Source organism: Myotis nattereri (genome assembly GCF_964212035.1).
Source record: "Myotis nattereri genome assembly, chromosome: 5".
NCBI classification, from domain to species: Eukaryota; Metazoa; Chordata; class Mammalia; order Chiroptera; family Vespertilionidae; genus Myotis; species Myotis nattereri.
The window spans coordinates 25,652,805-25,675,144 of NC_138080.1; the positions used below are offsets into that span (position 1 = coordinate 25,652,805).

Consider the following 22,340-nt stretch of genomic DNA (forward strand, 5'->3'; position numbering starts at 1 on the left):
AACCGGTTTCGGCATAGGGCTTGTCCTTTTTGTTTTTAAAGTGCTTATAGATTAAACCAGGGGTCCTCAAACTTTTTAAACAGGGGGCCAGTTCACTGTCCCTCAGACCGTTGGAGGGCCGGACTATAGTTTAAAAAAAAACTATGAACAAATTCCTATGCACACTGCACATATCTTATTTTGAAGTAAAAAAACAAAACGGGAACAAATACAATATTTGTATTTGCATGTGGCCGCGGGCCGTAGTTTGAGGACCCCTGGATTAAACAGTATATTAGACATGTACTATACATAAGGTTAAAATGGCATAATTTGGGGTTCTGGAACAGATTGATTCAATTTACATTACTGCTAATGGGAAAAAATGCTTTGGTTTTCAAACAACCTTCAGAAACAAATTAAGTTCATGAACCGAGGTTCTACTGTACGTAAGTTTCTGGTCATTTACATCCTTCAGCATCTACTGGGGGTCAGCAAGGAGACTTGGACTTGTCCTGTGGGCGCCTGCACACGATGCAGATCGTGAGGAATCTGTCCAATCGAACAGCTCCGGTCTGCACGCCTACATCACACCAGAGGTCAGAGCTACTGGAGAGGAGCTCTGGGTGGTCCTCCTCTGGGTAAGGCCAACCCTCCTACCAAAGGCAAAGCCACACAGATGTCAGGCCTCTTACCAAGACCCTCGATTTCTGTGAACACGCCGAGAGTTGTTTAGTTTACTGACAGCCACTGCTGAGCTTCCCAGCCAGAGGGTCTGCGTGAACACACCCGGCAGCAAATCAGAAGCGGCACTTAGAACTCCCTCAGGCAATGCTGTGCGGCCCTTTCAATACTCTGGTTACGGCGAGGAACACCTCTCATGTGGATGCCAATGTCTTAAATCCTGCCTTGCAGTTGGCTAGTCTCTCTTGAACAAAAACATCAGGATTTAGCTTCAGAGCCTTTGGCAGGTAATAGTATACGATTAGAATTTAGTATTGTCTTTGGCTTTCTTTTTCTTTTGTTTTCATTGCATTTTTAAATATTCATTTATTTCTGTATTCAAGTTTTATTTATGGTTAGTGATAGCAGTATTTAATAATTTCTGACATTATGTGGTTAAGACCAAAGATAGTGCCATGAGTTTGAGAATTAAGTGACAGGGTTGGAAGTCACAGTTTGAATCATGGCTCTGCTAGTCTTGGAGAAATAACCTTTATGAACCTCACTTTTTTCCTTTGGGAAATGGAAATGCTGAGCCCTGGTTGGTTTGGCTTGGTGGATAGAGCGTTGGCCTGCAGAATGAAGGGTCCTGGGTTCGATTCCGGTCAAGGGCACATGCCCGGGTTGCGGGCTTGGTCCCCAGTAGGGGGCGTGCAGGAGGCAGCCAATCAATGATTTTCTCTCATCACTGATGTTTCTCTCTCTCTCCTTTCCTCCCTGAAATCAATAAAAAAAGAAAATGGAAATGCTGAGATGCTCCTCTGACCCCAAAATAAGGTATTTAAAAATTACCATGTGTCCAACATATGATACCCATAGTACAAATGAAAGGTCTAAATACCAAAACTTAATAGCAAAGCACAAGAACACAAAATCATGCCGAAACCGGTTTGGCTCAGTGGATAGAGCGTCGGCCTGCGGACTGAAAGGTCCCAGGTTCGATTCCAGCCAAGGGCATGTACCTGGGTTGCAGGCACATCCCCCGTGGGGAGTGTACAGGAGGCAGCTGGTCGATGTTTCCCTCTCATCGATGTTTCTAACTCTCTATCTCTCTCCTTTCCTCTCTGTAAAAACTCAATATTTTTTTTTAAAAAACAAAACAAAACACAAAATCACAAAAAAGCTGGTTGTTTCATCTCCTGGTTTTATTAACTACCAACGGGGCACCTAGGTAAGAAAGTATCATGCCTGTAAGTTTAGTTGTTTTTTGTTTACTGATTCTAATCACTTTATTATGGGACATTAAGGTTTTGGGGGGAGGGGTTTAACAATGTTAATGACAATACTATCAAATGAAAAGGAAATTTGGTACCTTAATCTTTTGACCAACAAGACAAGTTCAGGATTCAGTTCAGAGACTAATTTTCACTGAGACTCCACCTCCCGGGGGTGCTTGGCCTGTGCAGCCGCCTCCAGGCCCCGCGAGCCTGCTGTAAGTTTAGGTTTTTGTGTGTTTTTTTTAAAAATATTTTATTGATTTTTTACAGAGAGGAAGGGACAGGGATAGAGAGTTAGAAACATCAATGAGAGAGAAACATCGATCAGCTGCCTCCTGCACGCCCCCTACTGGGGATGTGCCCGCAACCAAGGTACAGGCCCTTGGCGGGAATCGAACCTGGGACCTCTCAGTCCGCAGGCCGACGCTCTATCCACTGAGCCAAACCGGTGCTGGCATAAGTTTATTTTTTAAAGTGCGACTACCATAACCAAGCTAAGTACTAGCTAACATACTCCTTTCCATACAAGTCTGTGTTGTAAAAGTTACTGAAATGTAACATAACCAGAATCTATGCTCCCACACAGATTTCCTGATCAGAGAATGTTTTATTCTTCCAACTCACTTTAACATCACTATTAATACACACATGATAAAAGCAGGCTATTTTACACAAAGTGTCCCTGTAAAAGCCAAATACTCATACCAATGCCAGTCTCTAGTTTGGTCAGGCTTAAAAAATGTTACCATTTGGAGGAAGCTGGGGGTAGGGTACAAAGGATGTCCTGTATTATTTTTCCAGTTTACTCTGAAACTATAATGATTTCAAAATAAGTTTAAATTTTTTAAAATTTACTCATTAAAATGGGAGTATAAACATTGTAGCTCAAAATTTAGAATGAAAATCTGAATGGCTGGCGATCCGGGGAGTCCCCTGACAGAGGACGCTTCGGTCAAGGGGACGCAGGGGCCCAGTGAAAAGGGCCAATTTACGCACAAGGCTCATTGCTAACCGGTAGCAACAAACATTACGTACCTCTGTCACATCTGCTCTCCCCAACTCCTAGCCCACGAAGGCTCGGAAGTAGCTATAGCAGCATTAAGAACAGTGTGAGGAGGAGAAAGGCCTCCTAATTTTGCGAAAACCCAGCGAGGGCACTTTACATACGATTTATTTCAGTCCCTGCACCTGGGGCTCACTCACAGCAACGGCACAGTCCCGGGCGAACCGCCTGCCCAGGCTCGGGGTGGGTGGGACCCAGGCCTCACTGGGTGTCATCGCGGGCCGCCCCCACCAGCGAGTCGGCCTGGCTCAGGGCCAGCCTGTCCTTCTTCTCCTTCTGCAGGACCTGCTCCTCCCACAGCGCCTGGTCCACCTGGTCGTCCGTGAGCACGACCGGCCGGTACTTCTCGTCGAAGAGCCGCTCATTGGCCTCCGAGCGCAGCTGCTGGGGCCCGACGACGCGCAGGTGCGCCGGCAGGTGGAGGAACTCGTCGTCGTTGATGTCGCAGTCGCGCATCCGAGCGCCCAGCACCCACCAGCGGCCCACGAAGCCCACGTCCAGGATCCGGTGCGGGAACTCGACCCAACGGGGCTGCAGGTAGCGGCAGCGGGCCTGGTAGAGGCTGGCCTGGGCGTCGTGGGGCGCCTCGTACACCAGCGAGCAGAGGACCAGGTTCACGTGGCGCAGACGTCCGCGGCCCCGCAGCCAGAGCAGCTGCTGGACGTGCGCTTCCGAGGCGCGGTTCCGCGTGGCCGGCGCCAGCAGGAGGAGGGTCCCCGACGCGTCGAGCAGGGCCTCCTCGAAGGCCGCCTCGTCCGGCGCCAGAGCGCAGCAGGACGCCGCGCCGCCCAGCAGCCCCAAGTAAACGGCCGCCCGGCCTGGCCGAGCCCGCGCCGCCGCCGCCGCGTCCCTGCAAGCGTCGGCGTAGTCCCGGAGCAGCGCGCGGGCCCAGGTGCCTACGGGAAAGAAGTGGAGAGAGAGGTCGGGGCTGCGGCCACTCACCCCGCGCCTCTCGCCGCTGCAGCCACCCGCCCGCCGTACTCACCCAACCTCGTCCACACGCCTGGCTTCGCGGTTGCCGCGACCCCTGCCTCTCCGCGGTTTCGCAACCAAAGTCGCTTCAGAGCCGCCGCCGCCATCCCCTTCCGGCTTGACGTCCGTTTTCCGAAGGGAAACGACAGCTACGCGAAGGAAAAGGCCCGGGAGTCTCATCTGCGCAGGCGTCAATATTGCCGGTAGTGGCTTCCCATCGGAAGAGTATAGAAAACGGACCGGCGCCGGATGTTGCTCTCTGGGACGAGTGGGACTGACGGGCCCGTAGGCCGGCCGCGCAGGCGCAGAAACCCCTGGCCACGCCGACTGCGACGGCGTCCGGTGAGGAGGGCGGGGTGCACCTGTGTGTAGGGTCGGCGAGTTCACGCCCAAGCGGGGACCGCTTACCGCCAGGCCCGGTGGGTGCGGAGGGATAAACCCCGGGAGGGCGCCGAGTGGGATTGCGTGCAGACCTGATTGGCCTCTGCCTTCAGCGCGGGATGCGGAGACGCCCCTGAGCAACCATGGCCGCGGCCGACGAACTGGCCTTCCACGGTGAGTGCGCCTGTGATCTGGCCCGACCTCCTCCCCCCTCTGGCCAGAACCTCGCATCCAAGTCCTACTTCATATCGGACCCGAGCCGCCGTCAGCTGTCGGTCCTGACTCAGCTCTAACTCGAACTCCGCTCCAGTCCTGAACTCCGACCTCAAGCCGGAGTCCTACCCAGCCCGACCCCGTCCCGGCACCAGCCCCCGGTTACCATCCCTGTCAGACGTGAGGGAACTCAGCTCCTTCCCACTCCCGAATCGAGGAAGCCTGGCCCCGCGTTGGGGAGCGCACCGAGGGGGCTACGGTTAGAGTCATGGTCCCCCTTGGGCCAAACCAAATTGTCGTGACCCCCCCCCCCCAACATGCCTGTGTCCCACACTTATTCCCGACAGAGTTCGAGGAAGCCACTAATCTTCTGGCCGAGACCCCAGACGTGACCACTATCAGCAGAAGTGACCCGCGGACCCCGGAGGGGCAGGTAGCTGTGGCCGTGGGCCCAGGCGGTGGCTATGGCGCCGAGGACGAGGTGGAGAGCGACAAGACCGCGGTGAGTCCCGTGAGTCCCTGTGCCCCGTCCTCCAGCCCCTGGTCGGCCCGGGCGGGGCGGCAGGACTGACAGCCCACCCTGTGCAGCTTCTACAGGAGCAGCAGCCGCAGCCGGGATTCTGGACCTTTAGCTACTATCAGAGCTTCTTCGATGTGGACACCGCGCAGGTGAGGCCTGGGAAGCTGGTGGGAGGGGGCTGCCATGCTGGGGTTCAGCTCCTTTGTGCCCAGCCTTTCTGTGCCCTGGGCTCTGGGCAGGCTGGAGACACACATATGGGAAAAGGACAGTGATGGCGAACCTATGACACGCGTGTCAGAGGTGACACGCAAACTTTTTTTTGTTTGCTTTTTCTTTGTTAAATGGCATTTAAATATATAAAATAAATATCAAAAATATAAATCTTTGCTTTACTATGGTTGCAGATATCAAAAAGTTTCTATATGTGACACGGCACCAGAGTTCAGTTAGGGTTTTTCAAAATGCTGGCACGCCGAGCTCCAAAGGCTCGCCATCACTGGAAAGGCTTCCCCGGGGCGGGTGGAAGTAATGTGGCCATGGGGTTCTGATGTGCTGCGCTGGGCTTTGGGGAACACAGGAAGCACACTTGCTATGGTGGGTTAGAGAAAGGCCGCCTGGAGGTGGTAAGGGATTTGCTGAGACGTGAAGAAGGAAACCTTAGCCAGGCTGAGTGGAAGGGTGCCTGAGTATGTTCCAGGCACAGGGAACATCATACACGACGACCAGAAATGAGAGGAGGCAGGACCTATCACAGAAGCTACCTGTCACTTACTCCTGGTTGGAGCATGAGAGGTGGGGGATAGGCAGACAGGCAGAAGCCAGACCACAAAGGGACCTGTGATGGATGTGCAGGACTTTGGGTTTTATCCTAAGGGTGCTGGGGAGTCGTGGAGGGTATAGAGCAGATATGCAACATGGAAGGTGGATCAGAGGCCCCATGCCAGGGTGAGAGGTGACAATAAACCAGGGCTACAGGGTAAGAGGGCCTATTGGAGAGATGCGGGAGGGAGAATGCCCACGGCCTGTCTATCCTTATGGGGCTGGGGGAGGCAGCAAGAGCGGCAGCCTTGCAAAGAGGAAGGTGGAGGCCCTTAAGTCTTTCAGAATGGTGCGACATGGTCTGTTGAGTGAGGCTGGTCAGGGGAAGGGGCTCCAGGCCATGGGAACAGCTCATCAAAATCCCAGCGGAAAGTGCGGGTTCCTTTCAAGTTGTGTGGAGAGGAGGGAGGGAGGGCAGCAGGGGAGCCTAGAAGGTCAGGGGAGCCGAAACCGGTTTGGCTCAGTGGATAGAGCGTCGGCCTGCGGACTGAGAGGTCCCAGGTTCGATTCCGGTCAAGGGCATGTACCTGGGTTGCGGGCACATCCCCAGTGGGAGATGTGCAGGAGGCAGCTGATCGATGATTCTCTCTCATCGATGTTTCTAACTCTCTCTCTCCCTTCCTCTCTGTAAAAAATCAATAAAATATATATTAAAAAAAAAAAAAAAAAAAGGTCAGGGGAGGAGCTTGGCCCCTTTCCTCTGTGGGTGGGAAGCCCCAGCAGGCTTCCATCCTGTGTCCCACCTTGCCCCCAGGTTCTGGACCGGATTAAAGGATCGCTGCTACCCCGGCCTGGCCACAGCTTTGTGCGGCACCATCTGCGGAATCGCCCAGACCTGTATGGTGAGGTTATGCTTTTAGCTCATTTGATTCATTCAGCAAATGTGAACTGTGTGCCTGATCCTATAGCAGAGCCCCTCACGGAGAGTATGAGACTTACACTGTTCACGGAGACAGACATCGGAGGTTGCAGAGCAGCAGTCATTCCAGAGGATGACAGTTGCTATTCCGTATGGGTTGGTCAGGAAGGACCCTCTGAGGAGGGTGAGGGAATGAGCCTTGTTGGTGTCAGGGTTGGGCTAGGGAGAACTCAGGGAAAAACATTCCAGAAGGGGCATAAGCCCTGGAGTGGAAAAACACCTGAACTTCAGGCAGCATTGTCATTGGAGCAGAAGAACCTGCCAGGCCACCACCTGGTGACAGACCGCACAACGTCCTGTTTCAGTAAGGGAGCTGAGTGTTCCTAGGTGCCCTCTGACCACTGTCAGGTGAGAGGGTAGAAGCCAGGAGGCCAGGGAAGGACAGCTGCTGTGGTCCAGATCTTGGGGGAGGGAGGAGGAGGAGCTGGTGTGGGTGTGGGTGTGGGTGTGGGGACTGGCCCCAGGGAGAGAGACGCGTGTTGGGTTCGGGCCCATGTCTTGAAGGGCAGGACTGACAGAATTTGTTGACCCACTAGATACAGGGTGGGAAGAGAGGCGCCAAGGAGGGTGCCAAGGTTTTTGCCTGGACTATGCCAAGCGTGAGGTTGCTCTTTATCAAGTAGGAAGTGCTGGGCGGGTTTGAGGGAAGAGTAAGTGTGGTGGGTGGAAAGGGAGGTGCACACGTGAAAACATTGAATAGCAGCCTGAGGTTAAGGGCAGAGGCCCGGTCTTGAGACATCTGGGAGTTGTTGGCCTGGAGGGAGCACAAAACCCTGAGGCTGGACAAGATCATGCAAGGAGTGAACATAGGCAGAGGGGGGCAAGGACTGGGCCCAGCCAGCTCCCCATTAGAGGTCAGGGAGTGAAATAAGTTAAGGAATTGCCAGTGACATGAGACTCTGAAGCCAGAGTGTGGACTCTTCCCAGAGGGAGGGGGTCAGCTGCATCAAAGGCTGTTGAAAGGCCAAGAAAGATGAGGACTGAGCCAGCACTGGATTCGACCACCAGGTTGTCATATGGGTGGTGTAAGTCAGGTCAGGGGAATGGTGGGTGTGGAGGCAGCCCAGAGCCTGGAAAGACTGGGACAAAACAAGACAAGTCACCTGTCCTGGAAGCTGTGTGACTGGGCCCGACCCACTCCACCCGCAGGCCCCTTCTGGATCTGCGCCACACTGGCCTTTGTCCTGGCCGTCACTGGGAACCTGACAGTGGTGCTGGCCCAGAGGAGGGACCCTTCCATCCACTACGGCCCCCAGTTCCACAAGGGTAAGCAAAGCAGGCAAGGCCCAGCACCTGGTGGGGCTAGGGGTGCCATGGGGCCCCAGAGGTGACTGCCTACCTTGCCCCCCAGTGACGGTGGCTGGCATCACCATCTACTGCTATGCCTGGCTGGTGCCACTCGCACTGTGGGCCTTCTTGCAGTGGCGCAAGGGCGTCCGGGAGCGCATGGGGCCTTACACATTCCTGGAGACTGTGTGCTTCTATGGCTACTCCCTCTTCATCTTCATTCCCACTGTGGTGAGTAAGGCCCCAGGGGGTGGGGGATGGTGTGTGCCATGGAGAAACCTGGTAGTTACCTGCCCATGTTGTCCCCAGGTCCTGTGGCTGATCCCTGTCCCATGGCTACAGTGGCTCTTTGGGGCATTGGCTCTGGCCCTGTCAGCTGCTGGCCTGGTGTTCACCCTCTGGCCCATTGTCCGCGAGGACACCAGATTGGTGGGCTCCATGCTGCTATCTGCTGTCGTACTACTCCACGCCCTCCTGGCCATGGGTTGTAAGGTATGGGTCTGGGGTGGTCAGTTGGACTTCAGGGTTGGGGGTCAGCTTGCTGGCCCTGATGCTAACATCAGGGGTCTGGGTTCAGTTTTACTTTTTCCAGCCACTGCCTCTGGAGCACATGGCACCTGCACACCAGGACACATCTCTGCACCCAAATGTAGTCCTGACACCCACCCCGCCAAGGCCTGTGATAACCGAAGGCCTGAGGCTACAGGTAAGGAATTGTTTCCAACTGTGGCTAAAGGGCTTCCAGCCTCTGCCCCGCAAGAGCCACTGGCAGAGTTTCTCTTTCAGGTCTAACAGGAGGGACACTGCCTGCCCTGCCCCCAAGATGATGAGTGAAGGTTCCCTTGACATTTCAAGATCACTCTGCTACTTTCCAGACTTTTCTTACAAAGCAAACACTTTTATTTTCTATGCAAAGGTGATTCAGAGAATTTATATAAAGGTGGGAGGCGGGTGGCTGAACCAGGAGCTCCCAGTGCAGCGGGTGCCCCACGGGCCACCTGCTGGGCCTTCTTCCCCTGAGGGGCCAGCAGGAAAGCAAAGGGTCACTCCAGCCTCAGCTATGCCCCACCCTTGGCTCCACCACATCCAAGTTTGGGGGTGTTAGAAATGGGGGGAGCAGAAGTAGAAGAAAATTGCCTGTGCTGAAACACATTTCCTTGTTTATTTTGTTTTTTCTTTTTTTTTTTTTGAGGGAAATATCCCTGCAAGGCCCCTTCCCAGACTGAGAAGGGACCAAAATGCCATCATCATAGTAGGGACTGGAGCATCTACAAATACGGAGGGAAATACACAGGCCTAATGTCAGCTACAAGGAGAAAGGACGCCTTCCATGACATGTCCTTGAGGTTTCTCTGTGTCTGCCCCAGTGGCTGACAGGGACCCTCCTCCCCTCCAGGCCCACAGGCCTCCTATTCTAGCTCTTGGCAGGGGGACCCAGACAGGCTCAGGGACAGGACAGCAGCAAGAGGCAGGGGCTGGACGGAGGGCCTTCCCAACAGCTGGGGTGGGTTGTACATTCAAGTGTGAGGTGAACCCTTTTGTGAGAGGGGCCTGTGGGGCTACACAAGCCTGGCCCCACCTTGTCCTGAAGACCTGGCAGGGCCACCCCTCACCACCGAGCCTCTGAGCTGGGGACAGGGGCTGCTGGCTCGGCCCGGCCGGCCTGTTTTTTTCAGAGGGTCTGTGGATTGACACTGGTTCTTTTTGTAAAAAAATAAAATTAAAAAAAGCAGCATGTCACGCCCATTGTGACCAACGCCTGGTAGTTGAAGGGGAGGCCCCATCTAGCTAGGACTGCCTTCCCACTGGAGATAGGCAAGGGAGGGCAGGCGCCAGGGAACTGGGCGGGGCTAGTTGCTCCCTGCCACCTGCCAGCAGGGCCTGCAGCTGTCAGGCCTGGACACGCCTGTTCCATTAGATGTTAAGTCCAGGTCAGGATGGAGAGGGCAGGAGGGGGGAACAGGGCTCCCACAACATGATCTTGTGTAAAATATGGCAGCGACACGCGCTCAGAGCCAAGATGTGGTGGGTGGTGGGGTGGGAGCGGCGGCAGCAATGTTGTGTAAAAAAGTGTCCAAGTTCCCATAGCAAAGGGGACTGTGACTGGTGTTTCGGCTTCTCCAGTACAGGGTGAAAGCCGCCCGGGCAGAGGGATGGGTGGGCAGGGTCTTCATTTGGTTTCCTGGTGCTGTCAGTCCATTCCCCACTGGAGGGGCCTAGCTCCCGTAGTGCATGGTGTTGGTTGGGATGGACATGGGTGAGGCCATGGAGATGGCAGGGCCGCCCATGGTGAACTGGCTGTTGACTGCATAGTGGGCGCTGGAGCCTCCGCCACTGCCGCCTTGGGTGCCGGAGGACCCTGTGGAGCAGGACACGGGCACTGAGGGACAGCCCTGCCCCTCGCCTGCCCAGCCCCACAGCAGAGTCACAGGGAGAGAGAGAGCAGGCGAGAGGGCCAGGGGGTGGCCCAGCAGTCAGCATGCTCACACCCGGGTGACCCTCCCCCTCCATTACCTTGGACAATCCCTGTGCTCATTATGGAGCCCATCCGGGAGTGGGTGTGATTGACAATCCCCGTGTTGGCTGCGCAGCAGAGGGAGGAAGGAAGGGAGACGGCGTCACCGCCCCCAGCCAGCTCAGGCCCATGTTCTGCCTGAGGTAGGCACTCCCACTCACACTGTCACCAGGGTGCAGGGAGGGGGAGTGCAGCAGTGGCAGAGCGAGGCAGAAAGGAATGAGGACCTCAGCCAGGAGCCCCAGGAAGAGGAAAAGGTGATACAGAAGGCCCAAGCACATGGGCCATCCTGGGCAGCAAACCCTCCCCCGACTCCCCAGACCCAGGGACACTCACCTAAAGGAATCAGATTGTTGTGGCCCACACTGGAGCCGCCAGAGATAACACTGCTCAGGTCGTAGGCAGTTGGCATCCCTGTGTCCAGAGAGGGAGATGTCAGGGGTGGGGACAGTGTCCTGTTCGGGGTTCCAGGGGCCAGAACTGCCAGCTTTACCCAGGGAGTGCTAGTAGGTGTGACCAGGAAGTAGCTCCTCCACACATACCCCCAAACAGGGACCTGCTCACCAGTCACGGTCATCCCACTGCTGAGGTTGTAGGTGCTGCCTGTGTTCCACATGTTCTCTGAGGGGGATGTGTAGTGGGAGCCAGGTGGGGGTGAGGGTGTCGTGCCTGTGTATCTGCAGCAGAGATGGACGCATGGGCAGGGCCAAGGGGCTGCAGGCCAGGAGAAGCCCCCTCCCCCTGATGGAGGCCGAGGGCCCATCTCACCTGAAGAAGGGGTTTTTCAGATCCAGGAGGTTACTGGATTTGGAGCCCGTCTGGTCTACCTGGGCCACAATACTGATGTCATAGCTCTGTCTGTAGAGAGGGCAGGGGTTGAGGGCTGTGAGCTGGCTGGGTGGATGAACCCCTTCCTCCCCAGCCCAGGGTGGCAGCTTGCACCTTTTGTTGGCAATAAGCAGACATGTCCCTGAGAGCGTGTCCCCAGCCTTGGCAAACAGTGGTGACTGGAACAGGCACCGGACCTGGTACCAGTGGGTCAGGGGCTCCGTCGGGGCCGTGGACAACCACACAGTCATTCTGCCAAGAAGGGACAGGCATGAACTTGGCCCAGCAGTCAGCATACTCACACCCAGGTGACCCTCCCTGTGCACCAGTAGCTCTCCCCAAGTGTCTGCCCTCTGATAGGTCTTCGGAAGCCCTGGAGCTGAGACAGGCTGACCACCCAGGTAGTCCCAGTCACGTGCCCACACACACACACAAGGAGACCACAGTCACGGGGTGCTCTTTCACCCTGACATACATGTCAAAGACTGACCAGTTCCTGTGAAGGACAGTCACTCAAAACAGGTGGACACTCTCCCTTTTCACAACAGTCTCTGGCCCAGGGCAAGCTCTCACTGTCTTTTGGGAGGGACAAGGAGAACCTGGAAGGTTGTCCTGCCCTCCCAGCCCCCAGTCAGCATCCAAACCAGCCAGGCCTGGGGTTCACAACTGCAGAGAGGTCCCAGGGGCTGGGGACAGCATGCTCTGCTCCGTTGAACTCACATGGAGCCAATGAATGCGACGTCAAACCAGAAAGCCAGACCGTGAACCAGCCCGGAATGCAGCATGTGAAATTTGAATGGGATTTCTATCCTGGAAAGCAAAGGGCAGTGATTACTGGGGAAGCTGAACGGAGGCTGGTAGGAGAGAAGAGGGGTGGCCAGGTGCAGAGTCCCAGACCTTGGCCCACTTGCCTGCCCTGGGGCAGTAGAATGCCTGCAAGAGCCGGCAGTGGCCCAGGACGAGGGGTGTGAGGGCTGGTACCTGTGCAAATCCCCTTCTTTGGCTTCTAAGAAGTTCACCGTGTACTTGACAGACTTGGCCATCAGGATCCGGATGTCAAATGTGTCCTGGGAAAGACCACAAGGGTGACCTGGCTTCGAGTTCAGGGGCCAGCAAGGCAAGGGGGAGCCCTGCTCTTCTCCCCGAGTCTGGCCATGGCCTCCAGGCCATTCCGGTCAAACCAGTTAGCCCTTGTCAGACATGCTGGAGGAGGATGACTTTTACCACACCATGGAGGACGATTAGATGACAGCTCTCAAAATAACAAGGGTTCATATGCATTAAAGATTCCACTCCCAGGAGTCCAACCTACAGATAGATGTGCACATGTACAAATTCACACATCTAGTTACAGACTGTCTACAGTAGCGACACACCGGAAAACATCTAATTAAACTGGTGGCCCACCCATAAAAGGCTGTATGTGAAAAACAACAAAGAGGCTCTTTATGAACATACGGGGAAAGATCTCTGAGATAAGCAAGTCAGAGAACTGTGTGCTGATGTCCAATCACAGCTACAATGCAGATTTTCTATCAGACTTACATTCTTGCCAAGAATTATATGAGCCGAGTAAAATACAAAGGAAAAAACCCAGTTGCTTGAAAGCACTGGAAAGCAATAGCAGCAGCCAAGGCTTTGAGGGCCAAGATCCTAGAAAGAAGGGAGGTGTTTTTTCCTGTGCCTTTCCCCCTCTATATGGGACCTTTCAGCGGCTTCCCTGGGTCGGGAAAGCAAAAGGGGGGCTCAGGGTTACCAAGGCAGTTGGGACACAAGGAGCCAAGATGCTAAAGCAGTGGTTCTCAACCTTGGCTGCACGTTAGAATCACCTGGGAATCTTTTTAAAATCCTGATTTCTGGGCCTCATCCTCCAGAAAGTCTGTTTCTTTGTTATGGGGTGAGGCCACAACGTTAGTAACGAAGAAACAGAATTTCCGGAGGATGAGGCCCAGAAATCAGGATTTTAAAAAGATTCCCAGGTGATTCTAATGTGCAGCTGAGGTTGAGAACCACTGTGCTAAAGGAAATGTGGAAATACAAGGTGCATGTGCTGCATGTGATTTCACTTCGTGGCATTTGCCAATTCCTGAGCTGTGTGTAGGGTGGGGGTTAGAGGACAAGAGACCAAGCAGAAGGCACTAAAAAGCTAAGGAAAGGTTCAGCATCGTATTAGTGCTGGGAGGTTAGAACCAGGGCCCACTTAAACCACTGCAGGCTACACCCTAAAGCAGCAGCAGTTCTCAAAGTGTGGTTCCTTCCAAAGCACCCAAGGTCAAAACTATTTTCACAATAAGACTCAGATGTTTTCTGCCCAAATTCATTTAACTCACCGTGATACCACAACAGAGGAATCCAAATTTAAAATGCCAGTATCCTCACTGAAAAGTTTTGGACAACAGTTTTTGTTCTTAAAAATGCTATTTATGTTAACAGACAATGGTTTCACTACTGTTGTTTTTTTAAAATGAGTTAATAAATATTTTTAAATTTCTTGGGCTTAGGTTTTGTTTTTCTGTGTATGTGTGTGTGTGTGTGTGTGTTTTTTAATGTTTATTTATTGATTTCAGAGAGGAAAGGAGAGGGACAGAAAGATAGAAACATTGATGAGATCACTGATTGGCCACCTCCTGCATGCCTCCCACTAGAGATCAAGACCACAACCTGAGCATGTGCCCTGATCAGGAATCAAACGAGACCTCCTAGTTCAGCAGTCGCCAAACTTTCGGACCTCACGGACCACCACTGGTTGGCGACCGTTGTCCTAGTTCATAGGTAGACACTCAACCACTGAACCACACTGGCCAGGCTTAGTTTTTAATATCAATAGACACAGACAGTATATCAATAGATATAACACACATTAACAAAAGTTCTTTGGAGTTCTCCATTTTTAAGAATGTAAAGGGAACCTAAGATTAAAATGTTTGAGATTTAATGCCCAGGAAATATACCAACAGAGACTGAAAAGTAGCCATGAAGTATCTCACTCAAATGCAAGACAGGACCAAGTGATCGTGTCTGAAAAAACAAATCCTTGAAAGAAAAAACATCATCCAGACTCTCTACAATTTTGCATTTTGGCATTTGATAACCAGGAACCAAGAGACAGGACCAAAGGATGAGAACCAAATACCAAGAGAATAAACAACAAAAACACACCACTTATCCAAATACTAAAAGTGATCAAAGACTTATAATTAATATGTTCAAGAAGGAAGGTGAAAATATGGAGAATTTCACAGAGAAATGAAATTCTCTCTTCTCCCTCTTCCTCTCTGAAATCAATAAAAAAAAAAAGATAAAAAATAAGAAGAATTTAAAAATCAGATTAGACATAACAAAGAATTGGAACTGGAAAATAAATCAGTAGAAAATATGAAAATGAAGCAACTGAGGAATAAAATATGGAAATATAGAAAAGAATATAAGAACCACTTGAGACATGGTGAAAGGTGTAATGTACATGCAACCAGAACCCCAGGAGAAAGAAAATGGTGCGGAGGAAGTATTTAAAGAGATACTGCTCAAGAGTCTCTCAAAACTAGTGAAAGACATCAAGAAGGAAAAAACAATTATAATGTATTAAAAGGCAAGCAAAGAGTTAAAAAGAAATAGCAGGAGAAATAGAAAAATAGTAAAATGACTTATATCCATAAAAAGCAGCAATTACATTTGATGCAAATGGGCTATTCACTTAAGACAGAAAACATTAACCTTGTTAAAAAACAAAAACCCAAATACATGCTACTTACATGAGACAAACCTCAAGTGATAAGGAAACAAAAAGGTTGAAAGTAGGATGGAGAAACATATATTGTACAAAGATTAACCAATATAAAACCAAAGTAACTAAACTGCCATCAGAAATAAAAAGGCATATGGCAAGAAATACCACTTGCGGTAGAGACACTTTTTATAATAAAAGGACTGATCCAACGGGAAGATATAATAATCCTAAACCTGTACGCACAAAATAACGTAGTATCCGAAAATATAAAGCAGAAAGTATCAGAACTAAATGGATAATTATATCTACAGTAATAACAGAGATAGTGATTTCACCAACATGATTAACAAATGGGACCTGAAAGTAACATACCTCTGTATTCAACAAGTACACGTAGAACATAAGCCAAAAGAAACTTCATAATGGGCATAAAGCAACTCTCAATTTAAAAGAACTAAAATCATACAGTGCATGTTCTCTGACCACAGAGAAAGACAGATGGTATGTTGAATATGCTATATATAATTTGTGAAAAAAGGTATATATACACATTTGTATATGTACATTTAGGTATAAAACTTCTCAAAAGATATACATGATATATTGTTTGCCTATTGGAAGGAGAATTGTGTCTGGGGACAGGAGCAGGGAGGGTTTTCACTTTTATACTTTCTTGATTTGTGTACCCTGGGTCTATATAATCAGTTCAATAATTAAAATCAGTCAAATAAAATCATTCACCACGGATCAATTCATCTAATAACAGTTCACGTGTACTGCATGCTTACTGTGTGCTAAGTGCTCTATATGCATTGCCACTTTATTCCCAACACAACTGTGAGAGAACTCTGTTCAGGGGCAGAAGGGAGAGCTCTGAGAGAAAGTGGTGTCCCTAGGGCTGCAGCTTGCACAAGGCCTGACAGGACCCGCCCCCTCCAGCCCCCCAGAGAAGTGCCATGCCCAGTGCTAACTGTGATAGCACCTTGGGTGCCCCACTCACCACTACAGGCTGCCGGAAATACTCATCCACAGCGGCACCTCGGAGGGCTGACAGGTCCACTCCATGGAAAGATGGCTGGTACCTGCAGAAAGCCCCAACCCCCACAGTAAGGTCACCAGCAGCAGAGAGGCAGGTGGGTGGCCTGTCTTCTCTCCCAGCTGGCCCTCGTCCAGCCCAAGTCTTTCAGGTCCTACTGAGAATAAGGAAAAAAAGAGGCAGGGCCATCCCTGAGAAGGCAGGACACGCAGGGCACTCACCAGAAGTTGGCCTTAGTGAACTGCTCCATGTAGAGCTGTTCATCCGTGAAGGGCGCGAGGTGGACATCACCAATGGTAGGGAACATGTTTCCTGGGAGGCACGGAGGGTGCTGGCGTCATGGTGGGACATTCTGCAGGGCCTGGCAGAGCCTCCAAAGGGCCCCAGGACCTCCAACCCTGGGCCTTCCCAGCCTCTCATTCATTCATCCATTCATTCACGCATTGGTATAATACAGAGGTACTGGGCACCTGCTGTGCCAGAGGCCAATGAGCACCTGACATGCACCATCCCGCCAAACCTAGAAAGCCAGCCAGGGAGAAAGGAGAGCCTGTCCTTATGTCCCATTACTAGGACTGGGAGACAGGAAGGAATCCGCCAGAGCCTCAGGGTAAGCCCTGCTCCATAAGCCATGCAGTGTTGCTTAGGTGCTGTCATCATGGACATGCAGCCAGGGAAAGCAAAGAAAAGTTCTCTGGACAAAGAAGGCTAAACCCCAGGCTATGGCGTAGGGATCTCGGCTGAGGCCAGAGGCTGGGTGGAGGGTCAGCTGAATCCCCACAGCTGAGACTGTCCAGGCTGCTGGCAGACATGGTGGGCCTTTTAGCCACCCTGGTCTGGCACATGACTTGAAATGGGAGGGGCCACAGGGTCCTCCATCTGTGTGACTCAAGGAACAAATGAGTTAGGGCCAGTGGCTGCCTCAGTGAGTCTAGGGCTGAGTCACCTGGCCTCCAGGTGTGGGCCTCCCTCCCTTTTCCTATTGGGGGTGGGGGGGAGTCAAGGCACTAGCAAGATTCAGGCTGGGGTGGGGGAGGGGAGATGGTCTACTTTGGCTAAGAGACCACTCGCTGGGCTGCCTGCCCAGGAGTCTGCTAGTCACTTGGAGCATCATGGGAAAGTGCCCCAGTCCTAAAGACACCTAAATGTGTACAGCTGGGAAGAAGGTTCTTTCCAATCCCCCAAAGAGCTTCCTGAGATCGAATGAAGACACACTCATGTAGGCAGGGCAGCGGGGCATCACTGGCTCCAGGCCACACTCTGGGAAGGCTGTGTGAGCAGTGGGGCAGAATTTCAGCTGCCCACCAGAGCCTGACTCCTGTCTGTCCTTATGTCCCATAAGGAGGAGTCCACTCTGCTGGGCCGGCCCCCCCAGCAGGCTTGGATACCGAAAGGCAGAGTGGGAGGAGAGTGGGTCCAAACAACACCCTCGCGAAGCCTGGCTTCCCACTCACAGCTGGGAAACAGGACACCGTGGTGAGAAATGGTAGTCACCTCCCGCCTCCAGAAGCGAAGCCCAAGGCAGGTCCCTGCAGCCTGGATCCAGGAAGGTCAGAGGACCAAATAGGTGCTTCTCCACAGACCAACCCCCCTGCCCACCCTGGGGCCACCAGTCTGCTGGCTTCCCACACCTGTCCTGGCCAGGTCCTCCTGTGCCACACGCACATACGCATACACACAATCCCTGCTTGTACAGAAATACTCAAAGTCACACAACCTGAACCAGGAAATGGACACATCATCAGATGTTTAGGGCCAAGCACAGACCCCCCCTCCAGAGCTGGGCACAAATGCACAAGGATACAGGTGGGTAGGTGTAAGCAGTGACCCAATGACCTAGGAGCATGGACGAGAGGCACAGTGCCACAAGCAAGAGGCCACTGATGGGCGTGCTAGACAGCTGGCTGCCCCGCAACACACTGGCCCCTGCCCGTCTCCCTGGCTGAAGGCAAGGTTACCAGGTGAGGAATGAAGACGATAGGTCAACTCCTCTGTGCTGACCACAGAACACCTTCCATATCTGTCACATTCCCAGCAGACACTGTCCCCAAGACACCAGGGCATGAGATGGCAGGCACCCCGGAGGCTCTCAGGGGACCTGAGAGGAGCCCTTACGTACCCTGTCCAGGTGGGCTGGGCAAGTGGCTGTGTGGCCTTGTCTGGGACAAGATGGGCATAGGGAACAGGGAAGGGGGGAAGGAGGAAGGGAAGCACGAAAGCCCAGATGCCCTTAGCACCGCAGGCCATCGAACAGGCCAGCAGAGAGCTGAACCACAACTGTGCCCACTGAGTAGCAGCCAGGGGCGCCCCAAAGGGGCCCCGGTGGGTGCGCCCCTGGTGCCAGGCCCCGTGCCAGCAGGGACACTCACCACCAGGCCTCAGGTACTTCTTGGCGTGGAGGTAGCTCTCGAGCATGCGCTCATTGAAGAGCATGTAGCCCATGGGCTCCGAGACAATGATATCCACCTGCTCAGGGAGCGAGACCTCTTCTACCTTCCCGGGGATGACCACGATGCGGTCGGTGAGGTTGTTACTCTTCACCAAGACCTGTGGGTGGGTGGGCCAGAGGGGTCACAGGGGTCCCTGTACCCACTCATCCACCACGCATCCTCAGGGGAGGGAAGGCTTCTGTCCCCACGGCCACCCAATTCCCTCTGCCTCCTTCGTCGGCACCCTAACCAGAGCCATGATTAGTCACAGCCTCAGTCCTTCCTCAGGGCCTTCCCGGATCCCTCATGTCACCATCAATCCTGAGAGGGCACTGCTAACGGGAGTTAAGAGGGGAACAATAGGCTTTGCTATAGCCACCAAAGCTAAACTTGGATATACTCTCCACCCCAGCACTTCCAGTGCTAGAAATGTGTCCTATGAACATAATTGCGCACAGAAGAGGTGACACATGTATGAGGAGGCATTCAGTATAGCATATGTTTGTGCTGCAATGATGGAAGAACAGCCTAAGTGATGATAATAATCTGTGTCTAACACAGTGGTCCGTCTGGGTAAAGGGATGCTCTGTGGCCATTAGAAAGAGTAAGGAAGCTCTTCATATGATGACACAGTAGCAAACAAACTGTTAAGGGAATAGAGCAGGTGCTACCAGCTGTATAAGACCTCGGCAGGCGAAGAAGGGTACACATTGCTGATGGAGCCACCCAATAGCTCTGCAGAACTTGCATATGCGTCCCTCTCCCCCTGATGAGGAGGCTGGGAGCAAGGAATGGGGAAGGGAGCAATGTCAATGTTTACCCTTTTGTGGCTTTTAGGTTTTGAACCTTGTGAATGAAGGTTTCAGTGCAAAAAAAGGAACAAAGAAAATGACAGCTTAAACTAATGAAATGAAACCCTGTTGTTGCCCACATTTCACAGATGTGGGAAGTGGGGTTCAGAGAGGCAGGCACTGGCCAGGTCTGAGATCTCACCTGGCCTGTGTGACTGCACAGTCCCCTGAAGCACAAGGCCACCAAGCCTCTGAAGACCCCAAATCACCCCTGAACCCAGTAGGTGACTACCAGTTAAGGAGGGGACACCACCTCAGCTCAGGGTTTGGGGATGAAAGACCAAAGAGAAGTGATGTCCCACAATCCCCTAAAGCCAGGGGGTCAGGTCTCCTGGGGGCTCCCAGCAGGGCCAGCTTCCCAGGTTAAAGAGGGCATACAGCTGACGGACGAGGACTGCATGGGTCCCAGTGGGCCACTGACCTCGGCGTGCTGAGCCATCGTGCTGGCCTCCACCGCGTAGATCTTCCTGGCTCCAGCTTGGGCAGCAAAAAATGACAGGATTCCAGAGCCACAGCCAACATCAAGAACAATCTGAGGAAGGATGGAGCAATGAGAACGAGACACCGTGAAGTGATCACATCGCCAGGCTCTGGCTCCCTGCAGACTCATGCAGCTGATAGCCCTGCAGCCTGCCTCCCCTTGGCATGGGCCAACTGCCCATAGGTTGGTTTCTGAGCCACCTAGAGCACATGGGAGCCCCCAGGTCTGGATCTGAAGATGGTAGAACAGGATTTCTGAAGATAGCTAGGGTGTTAAAACCATCACGTGCTCTCACACCTGATTCAAGAAGAACTGATTGGGTTGTGAACTATCTGTGTAGCATGGTGGATACCTGACTGTCACAAGTGAGCCTGCAGTTTCTTGGAATGAGTGCTCAGTAGATAAAGGACACCTCTGAGCCCCGCAGCATGACCATTGAGGTCCACACAGAGGGCAGGAGCTGGACAGCCCCTAGTCCCAGGCCCTACAGGACATTCCTAAGGACTAGGAGAAGTCCCCAGGGAAAGTTTACTTGGCCCCAACCCCATGGGCCCTATGGCCTCTGAATCAGCTAGGCTGAGTACTGTGGTCCTCCCCAGAAAATGATGCAACAACTGAGAAAGAGGTGTCCTTCTGGGAATTCTACAGCCCTCGCAGAGGGGGAAGGAGTCCAAGAGGTGTTGGTGGCAGTGTGTTCTGGTTGTGTACCAACCCTAGCCAGGAGAATCAGCCAGTGGCTGGGCTGGGCTGGGGCAGGTGAGCTGCCTGAGCCCTGAGGCCAACTGGGCACCCTCTCAAGGGCTGCTGGTTCCCATGCCTTGATCTTTTGGAAGAGTACAGGCTAGCGGGTGGTAGATCATCCCTCATTCCAGATTTGTCTGACTGCTTCCATGTCAGCAGAATCAGGATAAAAGTTCCTGATGATGGCATGTATGTGATTTCTAAAGCAGAGCTGTTCTGGGTACAGCGGCAGGCACAGAGTGAGCGCCCAGAGGGGCGCTGTGATAGTCGGGTGGGAGGGCCTCGGTGCCTCTCAGAGCTCTGGATGAACCAGGAAATGGACTGGCATCCTAGGAGAGCTGGAATGGACTTTGCTGAAGGAGAGTGCACTTCCTGGGCCTTAAGCACTGCTCCAGCAGCCAGGAGGAAGCTGGGGACCCCAGGAGGACTCTGACAGGCATGCTGCTGTGTCCAGGCCATATTCCTGGGATAAAGGGTCAGGCCCTGGGGCTGAGGGGGCTTTAGTGTCCTGAGGGGACTCTTTGCAATGCTGGGGGTGCGGTGGTGGTGGCATGACCAAGACAATGGAAGAGGCAGATCTACACTGATCATGTTGAGAGCCCACAAAGATAAGTCGAGAAAAACATAAGCTCTCATTTGGGTCAAAATGGAGGAGAAGGGAATAAACTTTCACTTCTGAACATACTCTGTACTGTTCTTTCTTGTTTTGATCACGAGCATAGAGCACATCCTCAACGTCATTTCATTCAATGTTGTTCATTCTAACGTTGATAAGGTGGCATAGAAACCTAAATCTTGCTGGTAACAATTAGCCTAGGGTACACTGGTTTCCTTGTATGTCATTTCATTTAAAATCACAGAACCTATTGACGACAAAATGTGAGGACTCACTGTACACTAGATCTTAAAAGAAACTAGGGCCCTAGCTGGGGTTGCTCAGCATCGCCCTGCGGACCGAAGCATTACAGGTTCCATTCCTGGTCAATCCACTGAGTCAGGCATGTGTTGCAGGTTTGATCTCCAGCCCTGGTCAGGGTGCTTGAGGGAGGCAACCAATTGATGTATCTCTCTCACCTCGATCTCTCTCTTCCTTTCTTTCTCTCTCTTCTCTCTCTCTCTCTCTTCCCTGCCTTCCCTACCTACCTCCCTCCCTTCCACTCTCTCTAAAGAAAAAAAAAAAAATCAATGGAAAAATCCTCGAGGTGAGGATTAATGAAAAAATAAAAATTAGAAGATATTGCATAATTTATTTTTATTTCTTTTTAACATATATTTTTATTGATTTCAGAGAGGAAGGGAGGAGAGAGATAGAAACATCAATGATGAGAGAGAATCATCAATCAGCTGCCTCCTGCACGCCCCCACTGGGGATCACAACCCCAGTATGTGCCCTTGGCCGGAATGGAACCCAGGACCCTTCAGTCTGCAGGTCGATGCTCTATCCACCGTGCCAAATTGGCTAGGGTATACTGCATAATTTAAAAAAAAAAAAAAGTTGGGAACCAGATAGTCACATTACATCCACATGACTTGATAATATGTCCCAAGACATACCATTATGTGGGGGAAAAGAATTTTACAGGAAAAGTATGAAATAAAACACAATCTTATTTGTGTGTAAAAGATTAAGTAACTGTAA

General features: G+C 52.3%; 3 protein-coding genes and 1 long non-coding RNA gene across 7 annotated transcripts in view; 2 read left to right on the forward strand and 2 right to left on the reverse strand.

Annotated features, from left to right (window-relative positions):
• Positions 1-2,508: 2,508 nt before the first annotated feature.
• Positions 2,509-4,296, reverse strand: TIMM29 (translocase of inner mitochondrial membrane 29). Its single transcript, XM_081091564.1, has 2 exons — positions 3,968-4,296; positions 2,509-3,878 (listed from the first exon to the last, which is right to left on the reverse strand). The coding sequence occupies exons 1-2, from the start codon at positions 4,059-4,061 to the stop codon at positions 3,184-3,186; spliced, it is 789 nt and encodes a 262-aa protein (XP_080947690.1). The 5' UTR covers positions 4,062-4,296; the 3' UTR covers positions 2,509-3,183.
• Positions 4,192-9,837, forward strand: YIPF2 (Yip1 domain family member 2). Of its 3 annotated transcripts, XM_081091563.1 has the most exons (10): positions 4,192-4,296; positions 4,449-4,509; positions 4,896-5,050; positions 5,137-5,217; positions 6,642-6,729; positions 7,956-8,072; positions 8,158-8,324; positions 8,403-8,585; positions 8,671-8,799; positions 8,880-9,837. In XM_081091563.1, exons 2-10 carry the CDS (start codon positions 4,479-4,481, stop codon positions 8,883-8,885), a joined length of 957 nt encoding a protein of 318 aa, XP_080947689.1. In that variant the 5' UTR covers positions 4,192-4,296; positions 4,449-4,478; the 3' UTR covers positions 8,886-9,837. The 3 variants fall into 3 exon arrangements, with proteins under 3 accessions (XP_080947689.1, XP_080947688.1, XP_080947687.1); XM_081091562.1 differs by having other exon boundaries at positions 4,275-4,509; XM_081091561.1 differs by lacking the exon at positions 4,192-4,296 and having other exon boundaries at positions 4,299-4,509; positions 8,403-8,799.
• CARM1 (coactivator associated arginine methyltransferase 1) overlaps positions 8,968-22,340 on the reverse strand; it is a gene marked incomplete at its 5' end in the record, with an annotated part of 48,960 nt that continues 35,587 nt past the window's right edge. The window contains 12 exons of one of the 2 annotated variants that reach the window (XM_081091559.1): positions 8,978-10,452; positions 10,608-10,676; positions 10,945-11,022; positions 11,173-11,285; positions 11,377-11,466; positions 11,551-11,688; positions 12,157-12,246; positions 12,418-12,503; positions 16,164-16,245; positions 16,421-16,511; positions 18,569-18,746; positions 19,901-20,011. In XM_081091559.1, the coding sequence (XP_080947685.1) occupies positions 10,310-10,452; positions 10,608-10,676; positions 10,945-11,022; positions 11,173-11,285; positions 11,377-11,466; positions 11,551-11,688; positions 12,157-12,246; positions 12,418-12,503; positions 16,164-16,245; positions 16,421-16,511; positions 18,569-18,746; positions 19,901-20,011 (1,269 nt within the window). In that variant the 3' untranslated portion in view covers positions 8,978-10,309. Of the gene's footprint in view, positions 10,453-10,607; positions 10,677-10,944; positions 11,023-11,172; positions 11,286-11,376; positions 11,467-11,550; positions 11,689-12,156; positions 12,247-12,417; positions 12,504-16,163; positions 16,246-16,420; positions 16,512-18,568; positions 18,747-19,900; positions 20,012-22,340 lie in introns of both variants that reach the window. The other variant, XM_081091560.1, reaches the window with a different exon arrangement.
• On the forward strand, positions 12,296-13,926 carry LOC308519543. Its single transcript, XR_013995999.1, has 2 exons — positions 12,296-13,231; positions 13,416-13,926. It is a non-coding gene; the product is annotated as an uncharacterized lncRNA (long non-coding RNA).